The sequence below is a fragment of the Oryctolagus cuniculus genome, chromosome 11 (assembly GCF_964237555.1).
Source record: "Oryctolagus cuniculus chromosome 11, mOryCun1.1, whole genome shotgun sequence".
Taxonomy (NCBI): Eukaryota; Metazoa; Chordata; class Mammalia; order Lagomorpha; family Leporidae; genus Oryctolagus; species Oryctolagus cuniculus.
Genome location: NC_091442.1, coordinates 118756639 through 118774533, shown reverse-complemented (window position 1 = coordinate 118774533; position 17895 = coordinate 118756639). Strand labels below are relative to the sequence as shown.

The 17895-nt window shown below is 70.4% G+C and overlaps 1 protein-coding gene across 1 annotated transcript; it reads left to right on the top strand.

Annotated features, from left to right (window-relative positions):
* Positions 1 to 5426: 5426 nt before the first annotated feature.
* Positions 5427 to 17743, top strand: TTLL12 (tubulin tyrosine ligase like 12). Its single transcript, XM_051829418.2, has 14 exons — positions 5427 to 5642; positions 8092 to 8264; positions 9048 to 9246; positions 10083 to 10242; positions 10321 to 10454; positions 12120 to 12196; positions 12631 to 12747; positions 12838 to 13032; positions 13291 to 13402; positions 13847 to 13998; positions 14813 to 14894; positions 16017 to 16085; positions 16256 to 16394; positions 16649 to 17743. Exons 1-14 carry the CDS (start codon positions 5502 to 5504, stop codon positions 16798 to 16800), a joined length of 1902 nt encoding a protein of 633 aa, XP_051685378.1. The 5' UTR covers positions 5427 to 5501; the 3' UTR covers positions 16801 to 17743.
* The last annotated feature ends 152 nt before the right edge of the window (positions 17744 to 17895 follow it).

Genomic DNA, 17895 nt, shown 5'->3' with positions numbered 1-17895 from the left:
GCCCTCGGCACCCTGGCCACGGCCACCCGCGCTGGGGAGGAGGGAGCCGTCCGTTCCGGGTCTCTGGATGCTATCTCTTCTGGAAACCCCTGACGGGCACCCCCAGCAGCGATGACGGAGTCTCCCTACCCTAACCCAGTCACGCTAGCACAGAATTAGCGGGGGGTTACAACTAAATTTAATCTCAAAAAACAGGTGACCAGAACGCCTCCCTGAGCCCTTTATGCGATTCCCGGGGGTGGCCTCTGGCGGCTGCCACCCCCTGCCCGTCTCCCTCCTGCCGCGACCCCAGGCACAGCGGGACAGGGCCTCGTCCTGCTCCCCGTCAGGCCTTCTCTGTAGCCCTGGTCCCCCGCAGGAGGGAGCCAGCAACCTGGATCCACCCACTGCCCTCTCAGCCACCATCCGGGCCTCCCGGCACGGCTGCCTCCTGCCATCCGGGAGACTCGAAGCCCTGAACCCCACTGGAGAACTAGGGGGCCCCCCGTGAGACCCCCGCGGACCTCAGGCCTGGGGCCCTGGTGGTCCCGGGGAGTCTCCCTTACTGGACCACTGAACACGTTGAAGCAGAGGGCGTGGCTGTCCCCTTACTGTCCATTGGTTTGGGACGGACAGATAAGGTAGAATCGAAATACGGCCCAAAAGTCCCCAGACGCCGTGACAGCAGGAGCCAAGTACGAAAGCCTTAAGGGAGAATTTCCCCAGCCCCCACCCCGCCGCCTGTGGGAGCCGCGTCGGATGCCTCACTGGCGTCTCACGTGGAGTTCCGGGGCCCCGGCGCCCCGCAGCAGATACTGACTGAGCCGGGTCATGTAGCAAACCCTCCCGAGCGCCCACTGTGTGCACTGCACTGCCCGGGACACAGTCCTCGGGCCCAGTCACGGCGGACCCCCCTGCACTGCCCGGGCCCCACGGTCATGGCTGACCCCCCTGCCCTGCCCGGGACGCAGTCCCCGGCCCACACTCACCCCCTGACCCTCCTGCCCAGGCCCCACAGTCACGGCTGACCCCCTGCCCTGCCCAGGACGCAGTCCCCGGCCCCACACTCACCGCTGACCCCCCAGCACGGTCGGTCCCTGGAAGCAGGTGCCCGTCTTTTCTCCCAGGGACTCTCTCTACCCCCTCCCCTGTTGCATGCTGGGAAAGTCTGGCCAACCTGGCACACTGCCTCTTCTTGCCAGGGTCGCCTTCTCCACCAAAGATACACAGACCCTTCTGGCCAAGGCGGCAGTGCCAGCCTCACGTGGTTCGAGCCGGAGGCTGACGAGCTGACGTTTGAATGACAGAGCCAACCCTCTGTTCTGCGTGGCTGCCTGTGCTCCTGCAGCGCCCGCGGCCCCTGCGGGCCTGGGCCCCGCCCCGCCCAGGGAGAACCGGTGTCACCTCGCCCAGCCCGCCTTGCTTCTGAGACGAGCACCCACGGGGGGAGCCATGCTCAACCGCCCCCCCCCCCGACAGCTCTGCTTCCCTGAGGACGCTCCAGCCCCCTGCTGGCCTGGAGGCCGCTGGGCGGACCCTGGGAGACCGACCGCGTGCCCCGCATCTCAGCCAGGAAGGAGAAATGGAGGGTGGGGGAGCCGAACCGCATTCACTCCTGTCTGCTGTGTGCCAGGCGTGGGCACGGGGCTCCACCCCCTCCACCCAGTCTTCAGATGTGGAAGCCGAGACTGGTTTGCAGAGTGGGGAAGCGACCCAAGCCCATCCAATCCCCATGCAGGACTGCGGCTCTGCCAAGCTTTGCTTAACCTGAACTTTACCGTTAGAGCGCCAGCCGGGCCAGCTCCGGCGGCGGGGTGCCTGCTGGCTTCAGTCCCTCACTGTCAACACGCAGTAAAGACTCATCGGGGACAAGGGCGGGGAGAGTGGGGGGCCCGCGGGCCAGGTGGGAGCTGGCAAGCCATGCCCCTGCCGACACCCCCCCCCGCCCCCGGCACAGGCTGAGGCACGTTAGGGGAGGCAGGCAGAGGGAGGGACGACAGGGCTGGCCCACGCCCAGGATCTTGTCTCTCCGTCCAGAGCTCAGGGAGGTGCAGGAAGGGCCCCGTGCTGGAGTCAGAGGCTGAGCCCAGGACTCGGGCTCCTCCCGGGGCAGGCTCCACCGCACCCCCGGCAGAAGTGGGGGTCGGCAACACGACCGCGCCACCCTCTGTTGCCTCCAGTCCGGGGTGCAAGCTGCGTGGTCCACCGCGCCCCCGCGTGCGTGTAACTACGCGTCTGTGAGCATCGCTTTCGTGGTAAACAGGAGGCGAACCCCACGCCGCTCTGCTTCCTCGTCAGAGCTCCCGGCCGCGGGGAGAGGCAGCTGGAAAGAGGGGGGAGAGGGCTTTAGGAGCCGCGGGGACGGGAGAGGGGCCGGGCAGGAGCCTCGCGGGACCGCAGGGAGCCCGTGTCCCCGGCTCAGCCCGGTGCTGCTCCTCACGCGCGCTCTGACACGGGCCACCGGGAGCCGGGAATCAGACGCTTGTCGCGTGTGCGTTTCTCCGGGAATCCAGCCCACGGCCGTCTTCAGCTTCCAGGGGTCCAGTCCCCGGGAAAGCGCAAACCCTGCGAGCACACGCCTGGACAGGAGAAAATGCGACCTCAGGGACGCGGACGTCCCGACTCGAGGCCCTCGGTGGCCTCAGGGTCTAAAGGGGCACCCGTGCGCGTGCACCCAGCCCAGCCAGGGCAGCCAAAGTGAACAACTCCAGTGTCGGGACACAGGACGCGGTCCGGCCACGCGAGGGACATGGGTTAGAGGGAGCGGCTCGCACGAGCCCCGAGCAAAACAAGCCACAAAGGGACACCTGTCCAGAAAGAGGCGTGGCCATCGGCAGGGCTGCGGGAGGAGTGGGTGGGCGGGGCCTCAGCTCGAGGAGGGGGAGAGGTGCCTGGGGGGTGGGGCGGGTGTGGCCCGACTCACTCCCCCCATCCCAGGACCTGAGGTCAATCCCGCCTTCCCGACAGAGCAGGTGCGCCATCCTGGCTCGGCCCAAGGCCACATCCAGGCAGGCCACGTCTGAGCCCTCCCCGTGGCCGCACCCCCCCCCATCCAGGTTAGGCGGCTAAGCAAGGAAGGGGCGTCCACTGCCACCTCCGTCCATTCTGAGACCAAGACAGTAAATGCAGACGGTCCTGGACGCCGGGGTCCACACCTGGAGCCGTTCGCCAGCCGTCCGGCAGGAGAGGCTGAGACACATCCACCGGACCCGACCGCTCAGAGAGAGGACGCCGCGGGACGGCAGAAGGGAGAAAGCCGGCGCACTGGTAACTCCCGCACCGCGACCCTGCCCCCAGGTGCCTCCACTCCCAGCACGCGCACGCGCCGGCAGGAGGCCCGCCTGCCAGGGCTGGGCAGTGGGGACACCAAAGACCAACGCCATAAGTAGTCTCCTGCGATCACATCGTACCTTTAACCACAAACGCAGACAGAACCAAGCAAGTCAGACAGACAGACAGACAGACACACGCCCCCGTGCGGGACCTGAGCCCAGCCCGGCAGCTGAGCCACCGCCTGCAGCGCCGGCATCCCACAAGGGCGCCAGTTCGAGTCCCGGCTGCTCCACTTCCGATCCCGCTCCCTGCTAATGCGCCTGAGAGAGCAGCGGAGGACGCCCCAGTGCCTGAGCCTGGCTCCTGGCTCCTGATCGGCCCAGCTCCCGCGGTGCGGCCAACGGGGAGTGAACCAGCAGATGGAAGGCCTCTCTCCCTCCCTCTCTCTCCCTCCCTCTCTCTCCCTCCCCCTCTCTCCCTCTTCTCTCTCTCCCTCCCTCTCTGCCTCTACCTCCCTCTCTCTCCCTCTTCTCTCTCTCCCTCCCTCTCTGCCTCTCCCTCCCTCTCTCCCTCTTCTCTCTCTCCCTCCCTCTCTGCCTCTACCTCCCTCTCTCTACCTCTTCTCTCTCTCCCTCCCTCTCTGCCTCTACCTCCCTCTCTCTCCCTCTTCTCTCTCTCCCTCCCTCTCTCCCTCCCTCTCTGCCTCTACCTCCCTCTCTCTCCCTCTTCTCTCTCTCCCTCCCTCTCTCCCTCCCTCTCTGCCTCTACCTCCCTCTCTGCCTCTCTCTCCTTCTCTCCCCCTCTTTCTCACTCTCTCCTCTCTCTCCTTCTCTCTCCCCCTCTCCCTCCCTCTCTCCCCCTCTCTCTCCCTCTCTTCCTCCCTCTCCCCCTCTGCCTCTACCTCCCTCTCTCCCTCTTCTCTCTCCCTCTTCTCTCTCTCCCTCCCTCTCTGCCTCTACCTCCCTCTCTCCCTCTTCTCTCTCTCCCTCCCTCTCTCTCCCCCTCTCCCTCCCTCTCTCCCCCTCTCCCTCCCTCTCCCCCTCTCTCTCCCTCTCTTTCTCCCTCTCCCTCTCTCTCTCTGCCTCTACCTCTCTCTTCAACTCTTTCAAATAAAAATAAAATCTTTGTAAAAAGTGAGACTTTCACAAAAGGACCTGCAAAGCCAATGATGGGCCCGGCTCAGAGGCAATCCCCACACCGCGGGACGGGGCAGGTTCCCGCCTCCCAGAGACGAGGACCCGCGTGCAAACGGGAACAGGATTTATTTAACAGTGAGCGAGAGTAAAGGTGACAGAGGGCGAGAGGAAGCGGGGAGAGGGCAGAGGGCAGGGGCAGGGGCACGGCGCAGCAAATCCCTCGGGGTGGGGGTGGCGCTGACACCTGCGGTCACCTGGCTTCCAGCAGCAGGCAGGGGCGAGGCAGGGGGCGTAGATGGCACGACGGGGGTGGCACCCTGACCCCCCCTGACCCGGTATGCAGGTGGGCGGGCCCGGGGAAGGCGGCGGTCACACAGCTCCCCCTCATCGGCCTCCTCACGTGGGAGCTGTGCACCTGCTCCGCTCTGGGGACGCCGACCCTGGACCCGGCTGACCTTTCTCTACGAACGCGGCCCTTCGGGGCCACCCTGCTTCCCCTGCGCCCCCAGCAGTCATTTATTTGAAAGGCACAGTGAGAGAATCGGGATCTCCCCAAATGGCCGCAACGTCCGGCCCGAAGCCAGGAGCGCCTTCCAGTCTCCCACGTGGGTGCAGGGTCATAGCAGGGAGCTGGATCGAAGTGGAGCAGCCGGGACTCGAACCCACATCCACAGAGGACGCCGGCGTGCAGGCGGCGGCTTTACCCGCTGTGCCACAGCGCCGTCTCATCGCGCACACTCGCGCTCCGAATTCAGACGCGAGGGAACTGACACGGCCACGGCTGTGCCGCACCTGAAGTACTTCAGCGCCTGGGCGACGGCGTCCCCACAGTCTCTTCCGGTTCCGACCGCGTGGGGCTCAGCCTCCCCGAGCTCCCGGCATCCCCTGGGGCCCCGCAGGACCCGCGAGAAAAAAGAAAGGCCGCGCGTGCGTACTGGGCGGCAGCGCGAAGACGGCGCCCGACCGCGCCGCCCCCCTCCGTCCGCACGCCGGGCGCGGTGGGCGGGGAGGTGGGCGGGGCCGCGGGGAGCCAGGGGCGGGGCGGCGGCGCTGGCGGGCTGCAGGCGTCGGGAGGGCCGGCCCGGGCGCTGCGGCGGCGCTGGCGGAGGCGCCATGGAGGCCGAGCCGGGCCCGGGAGAGGGTGCGCGGGCCCTGGCCCTGGACGAGTTCGCGGCGCTGCACGGGCCCGCGCTGCGCGCCTCTGGGGTCCCCGAGCGGTACTGGGGCCGCCTGCTGCACAAGTTGGAGCACGAGGTGCGGAGACCCGGGGGAGTAAGGGGGCGCCGGGGGCGGGAACGCCGGACAGCGGCGCGGGGCGAGGAGGAGGCGGGCAGGGGGCCATGCCGGACAGCGGCGCGGGGCGAGGAGCCAAGCCGGACAGCGGCGCGGGGCGAGGAGCCAAGCCGGACAGCGGCGCGGGGCGAGGAGGGGGCGGGCGAGGGGCCACGCCGGACAGCGGCGCGGGGCGAGGAGGGGGCGGGCGGGGGCCACGCCGGACAGCGGCGCGGGGCGAGGAGGGGGCGGGCGGGGGCCACGCCGGACAGCGGCGCGGGGCGAGGAGGGGGCGGGCGGGGGCCACGCCGGACAGCGGCGCGGGGCGAGGAGGGGGCGGGCGGGGGCCACGCCGGACAGCGGCGCGGGGCGAGGAGGGGGCGGGCAGGGGGCCACGCCGGACAGCGGCGCGGGGTGATGAGGGGGCGCCGGGGGCGGGGGGCCACGCCGGACAGCGGCGCGGGGCGAGGAGGGGGCGCCGGGGGCGGGAACGCCGGACAGCGGCGCGGGGCGAGGAGGGGGCGGGCGGGGGGCCACGCCGGACAGCGGCGCGGGGCGAGGAGGGGGCGCCGGGGGCGGGCGGCGCGGGGTGATAGGGGGGGCTCCTGCGCGCGGCCGGCGACCGGGGCGTCCCCTCGAGCCGGGTCCGGAGCTCCGTGGCGTGGGGGGCCCCTGGGACCCGTGCGTGTGGCCCCGCGCGCCCGGGGCTGCGCCCACCCCCACGGTGCGGGCGGGAACGCCGGGGCCCCGGGGCACGGAGAGGGACTCGGGGAAACCGGACGGGACTCAGCGGCCCCTGTCCCGGTGTGAGCCGGGGGCGCTGTCCGGGGCGCGCGGCGCTAGCCGGGTGCACCTGCCTGTCTGCTGGGCCGGGCACCCTAGGTCGCAGGTCCTGGCTCTCCCTGTGCCGTGTAACGCGGTGGCTGTTCTGTGGCCCGGATGACCCGCGCTGGCCGCTGCCGCAGTTCAGGGCTGGCCCGGCCCCGGGCGTGTGAGACCGGGTGTTCGGGGCATAACCGGGGCCCTGTGTGCTGAGTGGCGCGCAGAGCCCCACTGGAACTCGGCCCCACCTGTCAGCCCCGACCCATCCGGGCAGCAGGGGTGATGAGACAGGAACACGTGGCTCCCGGGAGCAGGGGTGGCGGTGCCCAGGGCACAGGGGGCAGCCTCCGGGGACCCGCCGCCCAGTGTTTTTCCCTGACCCTCCCAAGCCTCCAGGGCAGCGCTGAGTCACGGCCTGGGGAGGCAGAGCGAGCCCCGCCCACGGGAAGGGGTTTCCTTGCACCCCCACCCCAGCCCACCCCACCCCGTCTTGCACCGCCCCTGCTGCCCCAGCAAGGGTCAGGGTGGAGGCTGGGGATTTGGGGTGCCGGGCAGAAGCTCGCTAAGCCTCTCTGATCCCTAAGCTGCAGGGGAGGGCGGCGCCCAGGGCTGCTGTGGGCGTTGAGACAGCGCTTGGGCTCCCGTCTCGGGCAGCTGCACCCCCACACAGCCCACCCTGCTCCGGGCTTCTGTGCCCAGCTGTGTCCCGTACCTGGAGTTCTTCCCACCCCCACCCCGCAGCCACCTGTTCACGCCTCCCCTTCCCTCAGGGGTCACCTCGGAGAGTGCCAGGCCCAGAGCGGTTTCCTGCTGCTGTCCAGTGGCCTGGCCCCGGCCGGCGGGCAGCTCAGCCTGGCACACCCCGGGTAGCTGGCTTCCTGCTGTGTTTATCGAGCAGTTTCGGGTGGAGCCGGCCTGTGTTGAGTGTGTGCCAGGCCTGCGGCTGCCCTGGAAGAGGGTGACGCCCCCTTCCCCAGAGGGAGCTGGGTCCCTGGGACCGGCGAGGAGGGCCCCAGGTGCCCGGCGGGCGCTCGCTGTGGGCCGCCCTGCCCTGAGGTCCTGTGTGGGTCGCGTCGTCCAGTCCTGCAGCGCCCTGCACGGCTCCTGGTCCGCTGTAGACGAGTGAGTGGCTAGGCACGAAGCCCGGCTCCGCGATCTGCAGAGGCCCCCTCGGGTGGCTCGTGACACACACAGCGCTGGGGCGTGTGGCGGTCACGCGAGCAAGGGCCGAGCGTGCCTCCCTGGGGGGCTGTGCCAGAGAAGCGCCGGGACCGAGGCCCTCGCCTTCCACCCCACGCTGCGTCCCGCGGGCCCTGCTGCCGGGAGCCGGGGAGACCCTGGCAAGTGGGAGATCAGGGCGCACGTCCTGGCCACCACGGCCCAGCGCCCCCAGCCCCCCTCTGCCTTCGGGGCCCACTTTCCCGGGAAAGCAGAGGTGAATGCGGCCCGTCACGGGGCAAGGCGCACGCGTGATGGCACAGGTTGGGGGTGGATCCAGTGCTGCTCCCCTGAACGGTTTGGCGTTGAGGCCTGGGGGTGGCGCCCTGGCTGCGGTGGAGGGGAGAGGGTGGGGTCTCCCAGCCCCGGCTGACCTGCGCGCTGCCCCCAGGTGTTCGATGCCGGGGAGTTGTTCGGGATAATGCAGGTGGAAGAAGCGGAGGACGAGGAGGAGGCGGCGGCGGCCCGGGAGGTGCGGAGGAAGCAGCCCAACCCGGGCGGCGAGCTGTGCTACAAGGTCATCGTGACCAGTGAGAGTGGGCTGCGGGCAGCTGACCCCAACAGGTAGGGGCAGGCTCCGCGCGCTGGGCCGGTGCGTCCTGAGGGAGACCCCCCCCCACCGCCCGCCGTTGAGACTGCTCGTCCGGCGGATGACTGAGGACCCGGAAGGCTGCCTGAGGTCACCCGGCTGGTGACGGGCGCGGGTGCCGAACGCAGCCTGGCTGGACTGAGCCGCAGCCCTGCTCCACCCTGCACGCGCGGTGCTCGGCGCTCGGCACAGCGGCGGGAGGGTCTCTGCCCTTAGTAGGACGGGCAACCAAACCAGAAAACCGAGACCAGCGCAGCGAGAGCGGCCGCGTCCTTGGCAGGCACCCCAGGCGCTTCCGCTTCGTTCTGAGAACGGCCTCTCCCAGCAGGCCCCGTGTGTCTGCACCCTCCTGGTCCAGCAGGGGGGGCGGGGGCGGGCCTGACCTTAGGCCTGCAGCACGGCGCCCCGTGCCCCACCCTCGCCCACCGGGGTTGTTCCCGGGAAACCGGAGCTTGTGTGCCTGGGACAAAGAGGCCTTGGTCCTTCAGCAAGTGCCGGGCGTGCGGTGCGGGCTCTGCACGCCCACCTGCCAGCGTGGCCTTTGTCGCCGACGCCCGCTGGACAGTCGGCACGCCGGGTGTCAGGTGCGGCTCACTGGTGAGCGGCGCTGCGGCCCCGGCTGCTGTCTCCCGGAAGATTGAAAGTCGAGGCCTGCTGAGGGCCTCCGCGGTGTGGCCGCAGAGACGCGGCTGCGCAGGGGCAGTGGGTCTCCCAGCCGCTCCCCGTGCCCGGCAGCTCAGCGGCGGCCTCTCTCGCAGCATCTTCCTCATCGACCACGCCTGGACGTGCCGGGTGCCGCACGCCCGCCAGCAGCTGCAGCAGGTGCCGGGGCTGCTGCACCGCATGGCCAGCCTGATGGGCGTGGAGTTCCACGGCGAGCTGCCCGGCCCCGAGACCGTGGACTTGGTGCTGGAGGAGATGTGGAAGTTCAACCAGACCTACCAGCTGTCGCACGGGGTGAGCGGGGTGCGGGGGTGGGGGCCGGGCAGGGGTGATCGGGGTGCAGGGTGCGGGGATGGGGGCCGGGCAGGGGTGAGCGGGGTGCGGGGATGGGGGCCGGGCAGGGGTGAGCGGGGTGCAGGGATGGGGGCCGGGCAGGGGTGATCGGGGTGCAGGGTGCGGGGATGGGGGCCGGGCAGGGGTGAGCGGGGTGCGGGGATGGGGGCCGGGCAGGGGTGAGCGGGGTGAGCAGGGTGCAGGGATGGGGTCCGGGCAGGGGTGAGCGGGGTGCGGGGATGGGGGCCGGGCAGGGGTGAGCGGGGTGCGGGGATGGGGGCCGGGCAGGGGTGAGCGGGGTGCGGGGATGGGGGCCGGGCAGGGGTGAGCGGGGTGCGGGGATGGGGGCCGGGCAGGGGTGAGCGGGGTGCGGGGATGGGGGCCGGGCAGGGGTGAGCGGGGTGCGGGGGTGGGGGCCGGGCAGGGGTGAGCGGGGTGCGGGGATGGGGGCCGGGCAAGCCCCTCCGTGCTGGGGACCTGGTGACCCCCTGAAGTGCGCTCGACAGGCCGCAGCCCTCAGACCTCTCGGCTTGGGCTCCGGGGACTCAGCCACCCTTGCCATCCTGTCACGCGCTCCCCCTCGCCCTCGGAGTGCACACACCCCTGCAGCCTCCCTCAGCCCCCACGGCCCTCCCCTCCCTGCACACAAACCCAGCCACGCGTGCGCCCTCCCCTCCCTGGCCGTCAGCGGGCAGTATGGGCCTGTGTCGGCCTCTGCAGCGCCAGGGCCCTGTCCGGAGGCCCCGGGAGGTGGGGCGGGGCACGGGTGACGGGGCTGCCGCCATGCCTGCCCCCAGACAGCCGAGGAGAAGGTTCCGGTGTGGTACGTCATGGACGAGTTTGGCTCGCGGATCCAGCACGCGGACGTGCCCAGCTTTGCCACCGCGCCCTTCTTCTACATGCCCCAGCAGGTGGCCTACACGCTGCTGTGGCCCCTGCGGGACCTGGACACCGGCGGTGAGTCGGGGCCCCCGCCGCGGGGGACGGCCCCGGGCCCCGCCCCGCCTCCCCTCACGGCCGCCTGTCTCGGCACAGACGAGGTCACCCGGGACTTTGCCTACGGAGAGGCGGACCCTCTGGTCCGGAAGTGCAGGCTGCTGCCCTGGGCCCCCGCCGACCTGCTGGACCTCAGCTCCTCCACGCCCGAGCCGCCCGCCGACTACTACCAGGTGCGGCCCCGCCCCCGCCTGCGCCCCGGGCCTCTGGTGGATTCTGGGAGGCGGCACTGTGCTGGAGGAGCCCCTGAGGCCAGAGCGCAGGCGTGGGCGCCGTCCTGACCCCAGAGCCCGGGGTGCCTGGTGCTGGGCGCCGTCCTGACCCCAGAGCCCGGGGTGCCTGGTGCTGGGCGCCGTCCTGACCCCAGAGCCCGGGGTGCCTGGTGCTGGGCGCCGTCCTGACCCCAGAGCCCGGGGTGCCTGGTGCTGGGCGCCGTCCTGACCCCAGAGCCCGGGGTGCCTGGTGCTGGGCGCCGTCCTGACCCCCGAGCCCGGGGTGCCTGGTGCTGGGCGCCGTCCTGACCCCCGAGCCCGGGGTGCCTGGTGCTGGGCGCCGTCCTGACCCCAGAGCCCGGGGTGCCTGGTGCTGGGCGCCGTCCTGACCCCAGAGCCCGGGGTGCCTGGTGCTGGGCGCCGTCCTGACCCCAGAGCCCGGGGTGCCTGGTGCTGGGCGCCGTCCGGTCCCTCCGCAGGGGTGGGGAGCGTTTGCTCTGCCAAGGGCCGCGTGGAAACTATCAGCTGAAAAACCAGCCTGCCGGCGATCCTGAGTTCCGTGGCCGCTCAGACGTGCCTGGGCATGGCCCGGTGCCCCCACCCTTGCTTCAGAGGGCGTGGGGGTGGGGCGCGGCTCGTCCTGGGAGAGGGGTGTGGCTGAGGCAGGACTTGGCCCCCCTCCTGCATCCCGTGGTGCCGCCTCCTGTGCTGAGGGCCCGCGTGGCGTGCTCGCCCACGGCACCTGCCGCCGGCACTGGCGCTGACAGACCCCCTGTGCTTCCTGAGCAGCTCCTGGGTCCCCGCTGGTTAGGGAGCCAGGACCCGTGGGTCCCTGAGGAGGCCAGCCCCGCCCCCTGCCCCGTGCTCTCCTGTCTGCTGCCTGTCACCCAGGACCAGCCCAGGGAGCCTGTGCGCACACCTGGGGCCCACGCGCTGTCTCCCTCACAGCTGCTCTGTGGCTCTTCACTTCAAGACCCAGAGAGGTCAAGTGACTTGCTGAGGGTCACACAGGAGAGGGGGAGCTGGTCTGAAACGCGGGGGCCGTGATGGCCCTGCCGAGCAGACCTAGGGCCTGCCTCCACGCGCCCAGGATCGGACGGGCTCACCCGCTCCAGAGCTGCCCCAAGTGGTGTCGGCAGTGCGTGAACGCCCGGCGCTAGCCAGAGGCGGGGTGTGCGAGGCCCCTCTGCTGCTTCCTGACGGTGCCGAAGACTCGGCGCTCGCCTGTCCGAGTGGGAGGGGGGTTTCTGGGGACCGGCGCGGTGGGCGCTGGCCCGAGCGAGAGGGGCGTGGGCGCAGGCTGGGCCTGGCCCTGAGGCCTGGCTCGCGGAACGTAGATCAGGCAGCATCCTCCCCTGGGGAGCTCCGGGCTGGCGAACGCAGGAGGCCAGAGGCTCTGGGCGCCCGCGCTCCCGCGTGAGCCGTCGGCGTGGCCGGGGGACACACTCTGGCAGCACTTGCACTCGGAACAGCAGGTGTCGGCTCAGGCCACCCCCGTGGGGCGGGGTCCCGACTCCATCTCTCACACAGGCCTCTCCGTGCGCTGCCCGAGCGAGTCCTGGCAGCGGGTGGCCCCGGGGGAGGTGGGCAGGTCCCTGAGGTCTGTCCTCCCCTGCTCCCTCCTAGGCCATCCTGGACGAAAACAAGGAGCGGCTGCCGCTGCCCGTCACCCCGGCGGCACGTCCCGACGACCACATCTTCAAGTGCGTAGCCCCTCCCCCTCGCTGCCGCACACGCCGCAGGGCGGGGCCTGGCACACGTCGGTCATGGCCTGGCCACATGCGGCCCGGCTGCGACCGTAGCAGACAGGAGTCGAGTTCTGGGAGCGGAGGGAGTGAGGAGGGCGTCCCGGAGGCCCGGCTCCTCCCGTGTCCGCGGGAGATGGGTGGCGCCGGCCCATCCTGTTTCACTCCTTGTGGGGAGACGGCACTGGCGTTTACTGAACACCCGAGTCGTTCTCCTTGTTCCTAACTCAGGTGGGGGCGCCTGCGGGGGCGCCTGGGGTGCCGGGCACGACCCAGCGGATAAGCAGAGGAGAGGGGTCTGACCCTGGGCACCGGCCCCTGGGACTCTCAGCTCCAGGACGGGGCGGGCCAGAGTGGGGCAGGGCCCGCCCAGCCTGGGCCTCTCTTCCCAGGGTCTACACGGACGTGCAGCAGGTCCTCAGCCACCTGTCCCACCCCCGCTTCACCTTCACGCAGAGCGAGGCCGACGCCGACATCCTGTACAACTTCTCCCACTTCAAGGACTACAGGTGAGGGGGCCTCTGTGCCCGCCCCGCCCCCGCCGCGCCCCGCCCCGCCCCGGCCAGGCCCTGAGCGCCTCCGCTGCACCCCCGCCGCAGGAAGCTCAGCCAGGAGCGGCCCCACGTGCTGCTGAACCAGTTTCCCTGTGAGAACCTGCTGACGGTCAAGGACTGCCTGGCGTCCATCGCGCGCCGCGCCGGTGGCCCCGAGGGCCCGCCCTGGCTGCCCCGCACCTTCAACCTGCGCACGGAGCTGCCCCAGTTTGTCAGCTACTTCCAGCAGCGGGAGAGGCGGTGAGACGCACGCGTGACGCGCAGGGAGCCCGGCAGCCAGAGACCCCCTCACCCTGCTGCGGCCCCCAGCCCTGTGCTCACCCTGCACCCAGCCTGCTCCTGGGCTGAGCACCTGCTGGTTGCAGACGCGGGGCTGGGGCTGGGGGCCCCTTCCTCCGCAACCCGGCTCCCGGCTCTGACCATTCCGCCTGCTCCCCGAGGCCCACCCTCTGACCTCTGCAGCCTAGCCAGCCCCTCCTCTCCCCTCCCCTCCCCCAGGGGTGAAGACAACCACTGGATCTGCAAGCCCTGGAACCTGGCCCGCAGCCTGGACACCCACATCACCAAGAACCTGCACAGTGTCATCCGGCAGCGGGAGAGCACCCCCAAGGTGGGCCCAGAGGCCGGGGGCTGGAGTCAGGGCCCTGCAGATGGGTCCCCTGTGTCTCAGGGTACGAGCAGGGGGACCCTCAGAGCTGTGCTAGGTGGCTCTGACCTCCAGGCCCCACACACTGCCTGCACACTGGCCCGCCCCGAGAGGGCCAGCTGGGCGGCGTGGGGGCCTGCAGGGTGGGAGGGGCCCTCTGCAGTGGGGCGCTGTGCCGTGGGCAGCTAGAACTCTAGGTCAGGGTCGTGGTCTGCAAAGCCTGAAAACAGGTGGGATTTTTCACCTCCACGGTGAAAGTGGAGACAAACGTAAAGAACTCGCCACGCCCGGCCGGGTTGAGAGGCAGAGGAGGGCTCTGACCCAGCCGCGAGGGACACGGGGCTGGGAGGGCCCTGGGGGGGCCCTGTGTCCTGGCTCAGGCGAGCAAGCACACACCTGTGTCCTCAGGTAGTGTCCAAGTACATTGAGAGCCCCGTCCTGTTCCTGCGAGAGGACGTGGGGAAGGTCAAGTTCGACGTGCGCTATGTGGTGCTGCTGCGGGCCGTGCAGCCCCTGCGCTTGTTCGTGTACGACGTGTTCTGGCTGCGCTTCTCCAACCGGTACGGGGGCGCCGGCCGGGGCGGGGCCACGGGGGGAGGGGCCGGGGGATGGCGTCTGTCTTCCTCTGTTTCCTGCTGCCGGTTACACAGTACGCCGGACGGGGTTTTAGGGAGAAGAGGAAGGTTCCGGTCCAAGGTGGAGGGCCCGTGTGTGGCAGTGGCCTTGTGCAAGGACCGGCAGGGCTGGCTTTCCTGGCACTCCGTGAGCCGGCGGTCCTGGCCCGGGCTTAGCCCACTTGGTGGTGGTCAGAGCCTCATATTTTATTTGGAAGGCAGGGGGAGGGAGAGAGGGGTCTTCCATCTGCTGGTTCACTCCCCAGATGGCCGCAACAGCCAGAGCTGGGCTGATCCGGAGCCAGGAGCTTCTTCCAGGTCTCCCACATGGGTGCAGGGGCCCAAGCACTTGGGCCATCCTCCACTGCTTTCCCAGGCCACAGCTAGATGGGAAGTGGGGCAGCCAGTACTCGAACCGGTACCCATATGGGATTATGGGATGCTTTACCTGCAGCCCAGCCCCCCACCCCCCCACCCCCCCCCCGTGCCACCGCGGCGTCCCCTCACGGTAAATCCCCACGCGAGTGGCGGAGGGGCAGGGACTGGAAGCCTGTGCTGATGCCACCTCTGGGAGCCTGGTGGGCCGGCTGCCCGGGGCTGGTGGAGATTCCTCCCCTCCGGCCTCAGCGCCCTGGTGCTGGCTCCGCCCCGTTTGTGCTGTGTGCCCGCGCTGCTTTGAGGGGGCATCGCACCCAGCACCCTGCGGTCAAGGGGGCCGGTGCGGGCCAGCCCCGCACCTCAGCGTCCGCTTGTCCTCCAGGCCCTTCGCGCTCGACGACCTGGACGACTACGAGAAGCACTTCACGGTCATGAACTACAGCCCGGACGTGGTACTCAAGCAGGTAGGGCCTGCAGGGCCCGAGGCGCGCGCTCCAGACAGACGGCCGGACATGGGGCTGCTGTCTGCATCCTGGTGTCCTGAGGCCGCCAGTGCCAGCCTCGGGGCCCTGTGCCGGGTCGCCCTCTCTCCACTGGCTCTGCTGGGAGAGCAGGGTGCAGGGCGGCCCCCAGGTCCCACAGCGAGTCAGGCACACACCCTTCCCTTCCTGTGAGCCCGAGGGGCCCTGCCAGGCCCTGCCCAGGAGCGGGACCCCCTTCTTCCCCCGGGGTCCGTCCCGTCCTGACCCACGGGCAGTGGGCATGGCTGAGGGAGGGGCGGCAGGGCGGGGCTCCCCCCCAGGGGAGGCTGCCGGAGTGGTGCTGGCCGGCCCACGCACCTGCACAGGTGGCCGCAGGCACCCGGAGGCCGTGGGCCGGGCCCCACTAGCAGCACTCCCAGACGCGTCGCGGGTCTCCCAAACACTGCAGACCGGCCCCTGGCACACTCGGGGCCTCGGCTAACTGTCAGTTACCGCGCCCCCTCAGCTGGGTGCCCCGCCGGTGGGTTCCTTGCTGTGAAGTGCAGCGGCCACGCGGCGTGGAACACTGGGGGGCACTGAGCCACGCCGTGGGCGCTGAGCCGGCACGGCAGGCCGTTCCTTCTCTGGTTCGTGGCCAGTCTCCAGAGCGTTGCGAGAAGCCGTCCCTGGGGTCCTGAGTCCCTGTGTGTCGCGTGTGTCGTCCCCAGGAGCCCTGTGCGGACTCGGGTTCCGAAGGGGCCGCTCCCAGCTCGTCCCCTGGGACGAATCTGACGCCTGCCGGCTCCCTCGGGCGTGGCCCCGAGCTCTCGCTGCCCCTCGGCTTGAGCTGAGCCGGTGCTGGGCGGTGACACAGGAGGGGCCCGGCACACTGCAGTGAGCCCTGGTGTGGAGACCTGGGCCTGGCAGCCTCCCGCGCCCTTGGCATTGGTGGCTCAGCCCGCGAGCGCAGTTTGCTGGGCAGGGGGCCCTCCCGCCTCACACAGGAGGACGTGGGGGCTCAGGGAGGTTCCTCGTGTCCGGAGCCCCACAGCGAGTGCCCCGACCCCCTGGCTCCCCCGTGGGTACGAGGCCCGGGCACAGCGTGGCCCCGTGTGGCTGTTGCAGGTGCACTGTGAGGAGTTCATCCCCGAGTTCGAGAAGCAGTACCCGGGGTTCCCCTGGAGCGACGTCCAGGTGGGTCCTGAGCGGCGGGGGGCGGGGGGCAGGAGGGAGCGGCACAGACGGAGGAGCGGGCGATCGGGCCAGGGCTCAGACCGGGGCAGAAGCCCACCCTGGGCCGCTGCCCTGGGCCCTCATCCCCACGTCAGGGCCCAGCGGCCGTGACCGCACCCTCCTGTCCCCAGGCGGACATCTTCCAGGCCCTCAGGGAGCTGTTCCAGGTGGCGTGCGCCCAGCCCCCACCCATGGGCCTCTGCGACTACCCCTCCTCCCGGGCCATGTACGCCGTGGATCTCATGCTGAAGTGGGACAGCCGCCCAGACGGTGAGGGGCTCCCCCGTCCCAGGGCCAGCTGCGGTCTGCCTGCAGGCCTGGGCTTGAGGAGGGCAGGGGTGGGTGGGTGGCGGGAGCCCCTGTGCAGCCCTGGTGGGCCCTCTGCATCCAAGCCCACCCTGGGCTGGGCCCCGCCCCTGCAGTGAGCATCCAAGCTGTGTCGTCCTCGGGGCTTGGGCAGCTCCATCCCTGGTGGGAGTTGGGGCCCCGCCCGGCCCTCAGCCAGCTCTGTGCCTTGCCCGTAGGGCGGCGGGTGATGCAGCCACAGATCCTGGAGGTGAACTTCAACCCCGACTGCGAGCGGGCCTGCAGGTACCACCCCAGCTTCTTCAACGACGTCTTCAGCACCTTGTTTCTGGACCAACCCAGCAACTGCCACGTCACCCGCCTCCTCTAGGCACTCGCTGCCCCCTCCCCGGGGCACTGCCCCTCCTCCCTGCTCTCCTGAGCCATCGGCCCGCCTCACGCCCTCTGCAGGACGGCGGCAGGGTCCCCCTGGCTAAGCTCTGCCCCAGGCCCTGTGCAGAGCCCCCAGCTCGGCCAACAGCTCTGTTCCTGACACCAGGACAGTGGGGGCAGGGGGCCAGGTGTTAGGGAGGGGTCCTGCACCACATGACCCGGTACCCGCAGGCAGGGTTCCCCAGGAGGAAGCCTCTGGGAACTGTTGAACCGGGAGGGCCAGGCCGGTTTTTTCTCGTCTCCCTGTCGGTGTATCCGTGCACGCGTCCCAGGCTCTGTGGGACAGGTACCCTGGCACAGCCTTACTGCCCAAGCCGCTCACTTCCTGTCTGCAAGGACAGGCCTGTCCCCTGGAAAGTCGGCCCTCGGGCCCCGCTGGCCCAGTGGCCTCCGGTCCCTGCCGTGTCTGGGGTGCTGGGACGCCCTGGTGGGGAGGCAGGACGAGTGTGGGCGGCAGCGCCGGACAGTGGGCAGCCAGGAAATGCCGTCAGCTGACAGGTGCTTCCTGGAGCGCTTGGGTGAGCTCCAAGTGAGGTCCAGGAGGCCAAGTGTGGGTTTTGTTAGTGCTGAGGTCACAGAAGGCATGAACCTGTTCCTGTCGAATCTGGTTTCTGAAACTGAAGGGGGCGGGCAGGGTGTGGTGCACCTGACTCCCCAGGGGGTGGGAGCTGCTTCCAAACTTTCCAGGGAGGGGAGGGGCGAGCTGGGCCTGGCGGTGGTTCATTTTTGAAGCAAAGTGGTCCTGGGAGCAGAACTGGACACGGGTCCACCTCCCGTCCTGGACCTGCTGGGGGCACTGCCCCGCCCCTGGCCAAGCAGAGGCCAGCGTGTCCCCGGGAGAGTGGCCTGTTTGTACCGTAATAAAGTGTGCCTTTGTTTTACCACGGGCCCTGCCCTGCCCCGCGTGTCCGCCAGAGCAAAGCGCCCGGCGTGGCGTGTGAGGTGGGAGGAGAGGGTGGCACCCAGGCCGGGGTGGGGGCTCAGGCCAGCGCGCTCTGCTCCGCCTCAGGAGCCGCTGGGCCCTGGCTGCCAC

Excerpts from the sequence above, each read along its gene's own strand:
- TTLL12 (XM_051829418.2), top strand. The coding sequence starts at position 5,502 with ATGGAGGCCGAGCCGGGCCCGGGAGAGGGTGCGCGGGCCCTGGCCCTG. Across the intron at positions 12,748-12,837 it reads TCCCACTTCAAGGACTACAG|GAAGCTCAGCCAGGAGCGGC; the intron begins GTGAGGGGGCCT and ends CCCCCGCCGCAG. Across the intron at positions 13,999-14,812 it reads TGGCTGCGCTTCTCCAACCG|GCCCTTCGCGCTCGACGACC; the intron begins GTACGGGGGCGC and ends CTTGTCCTCCAG.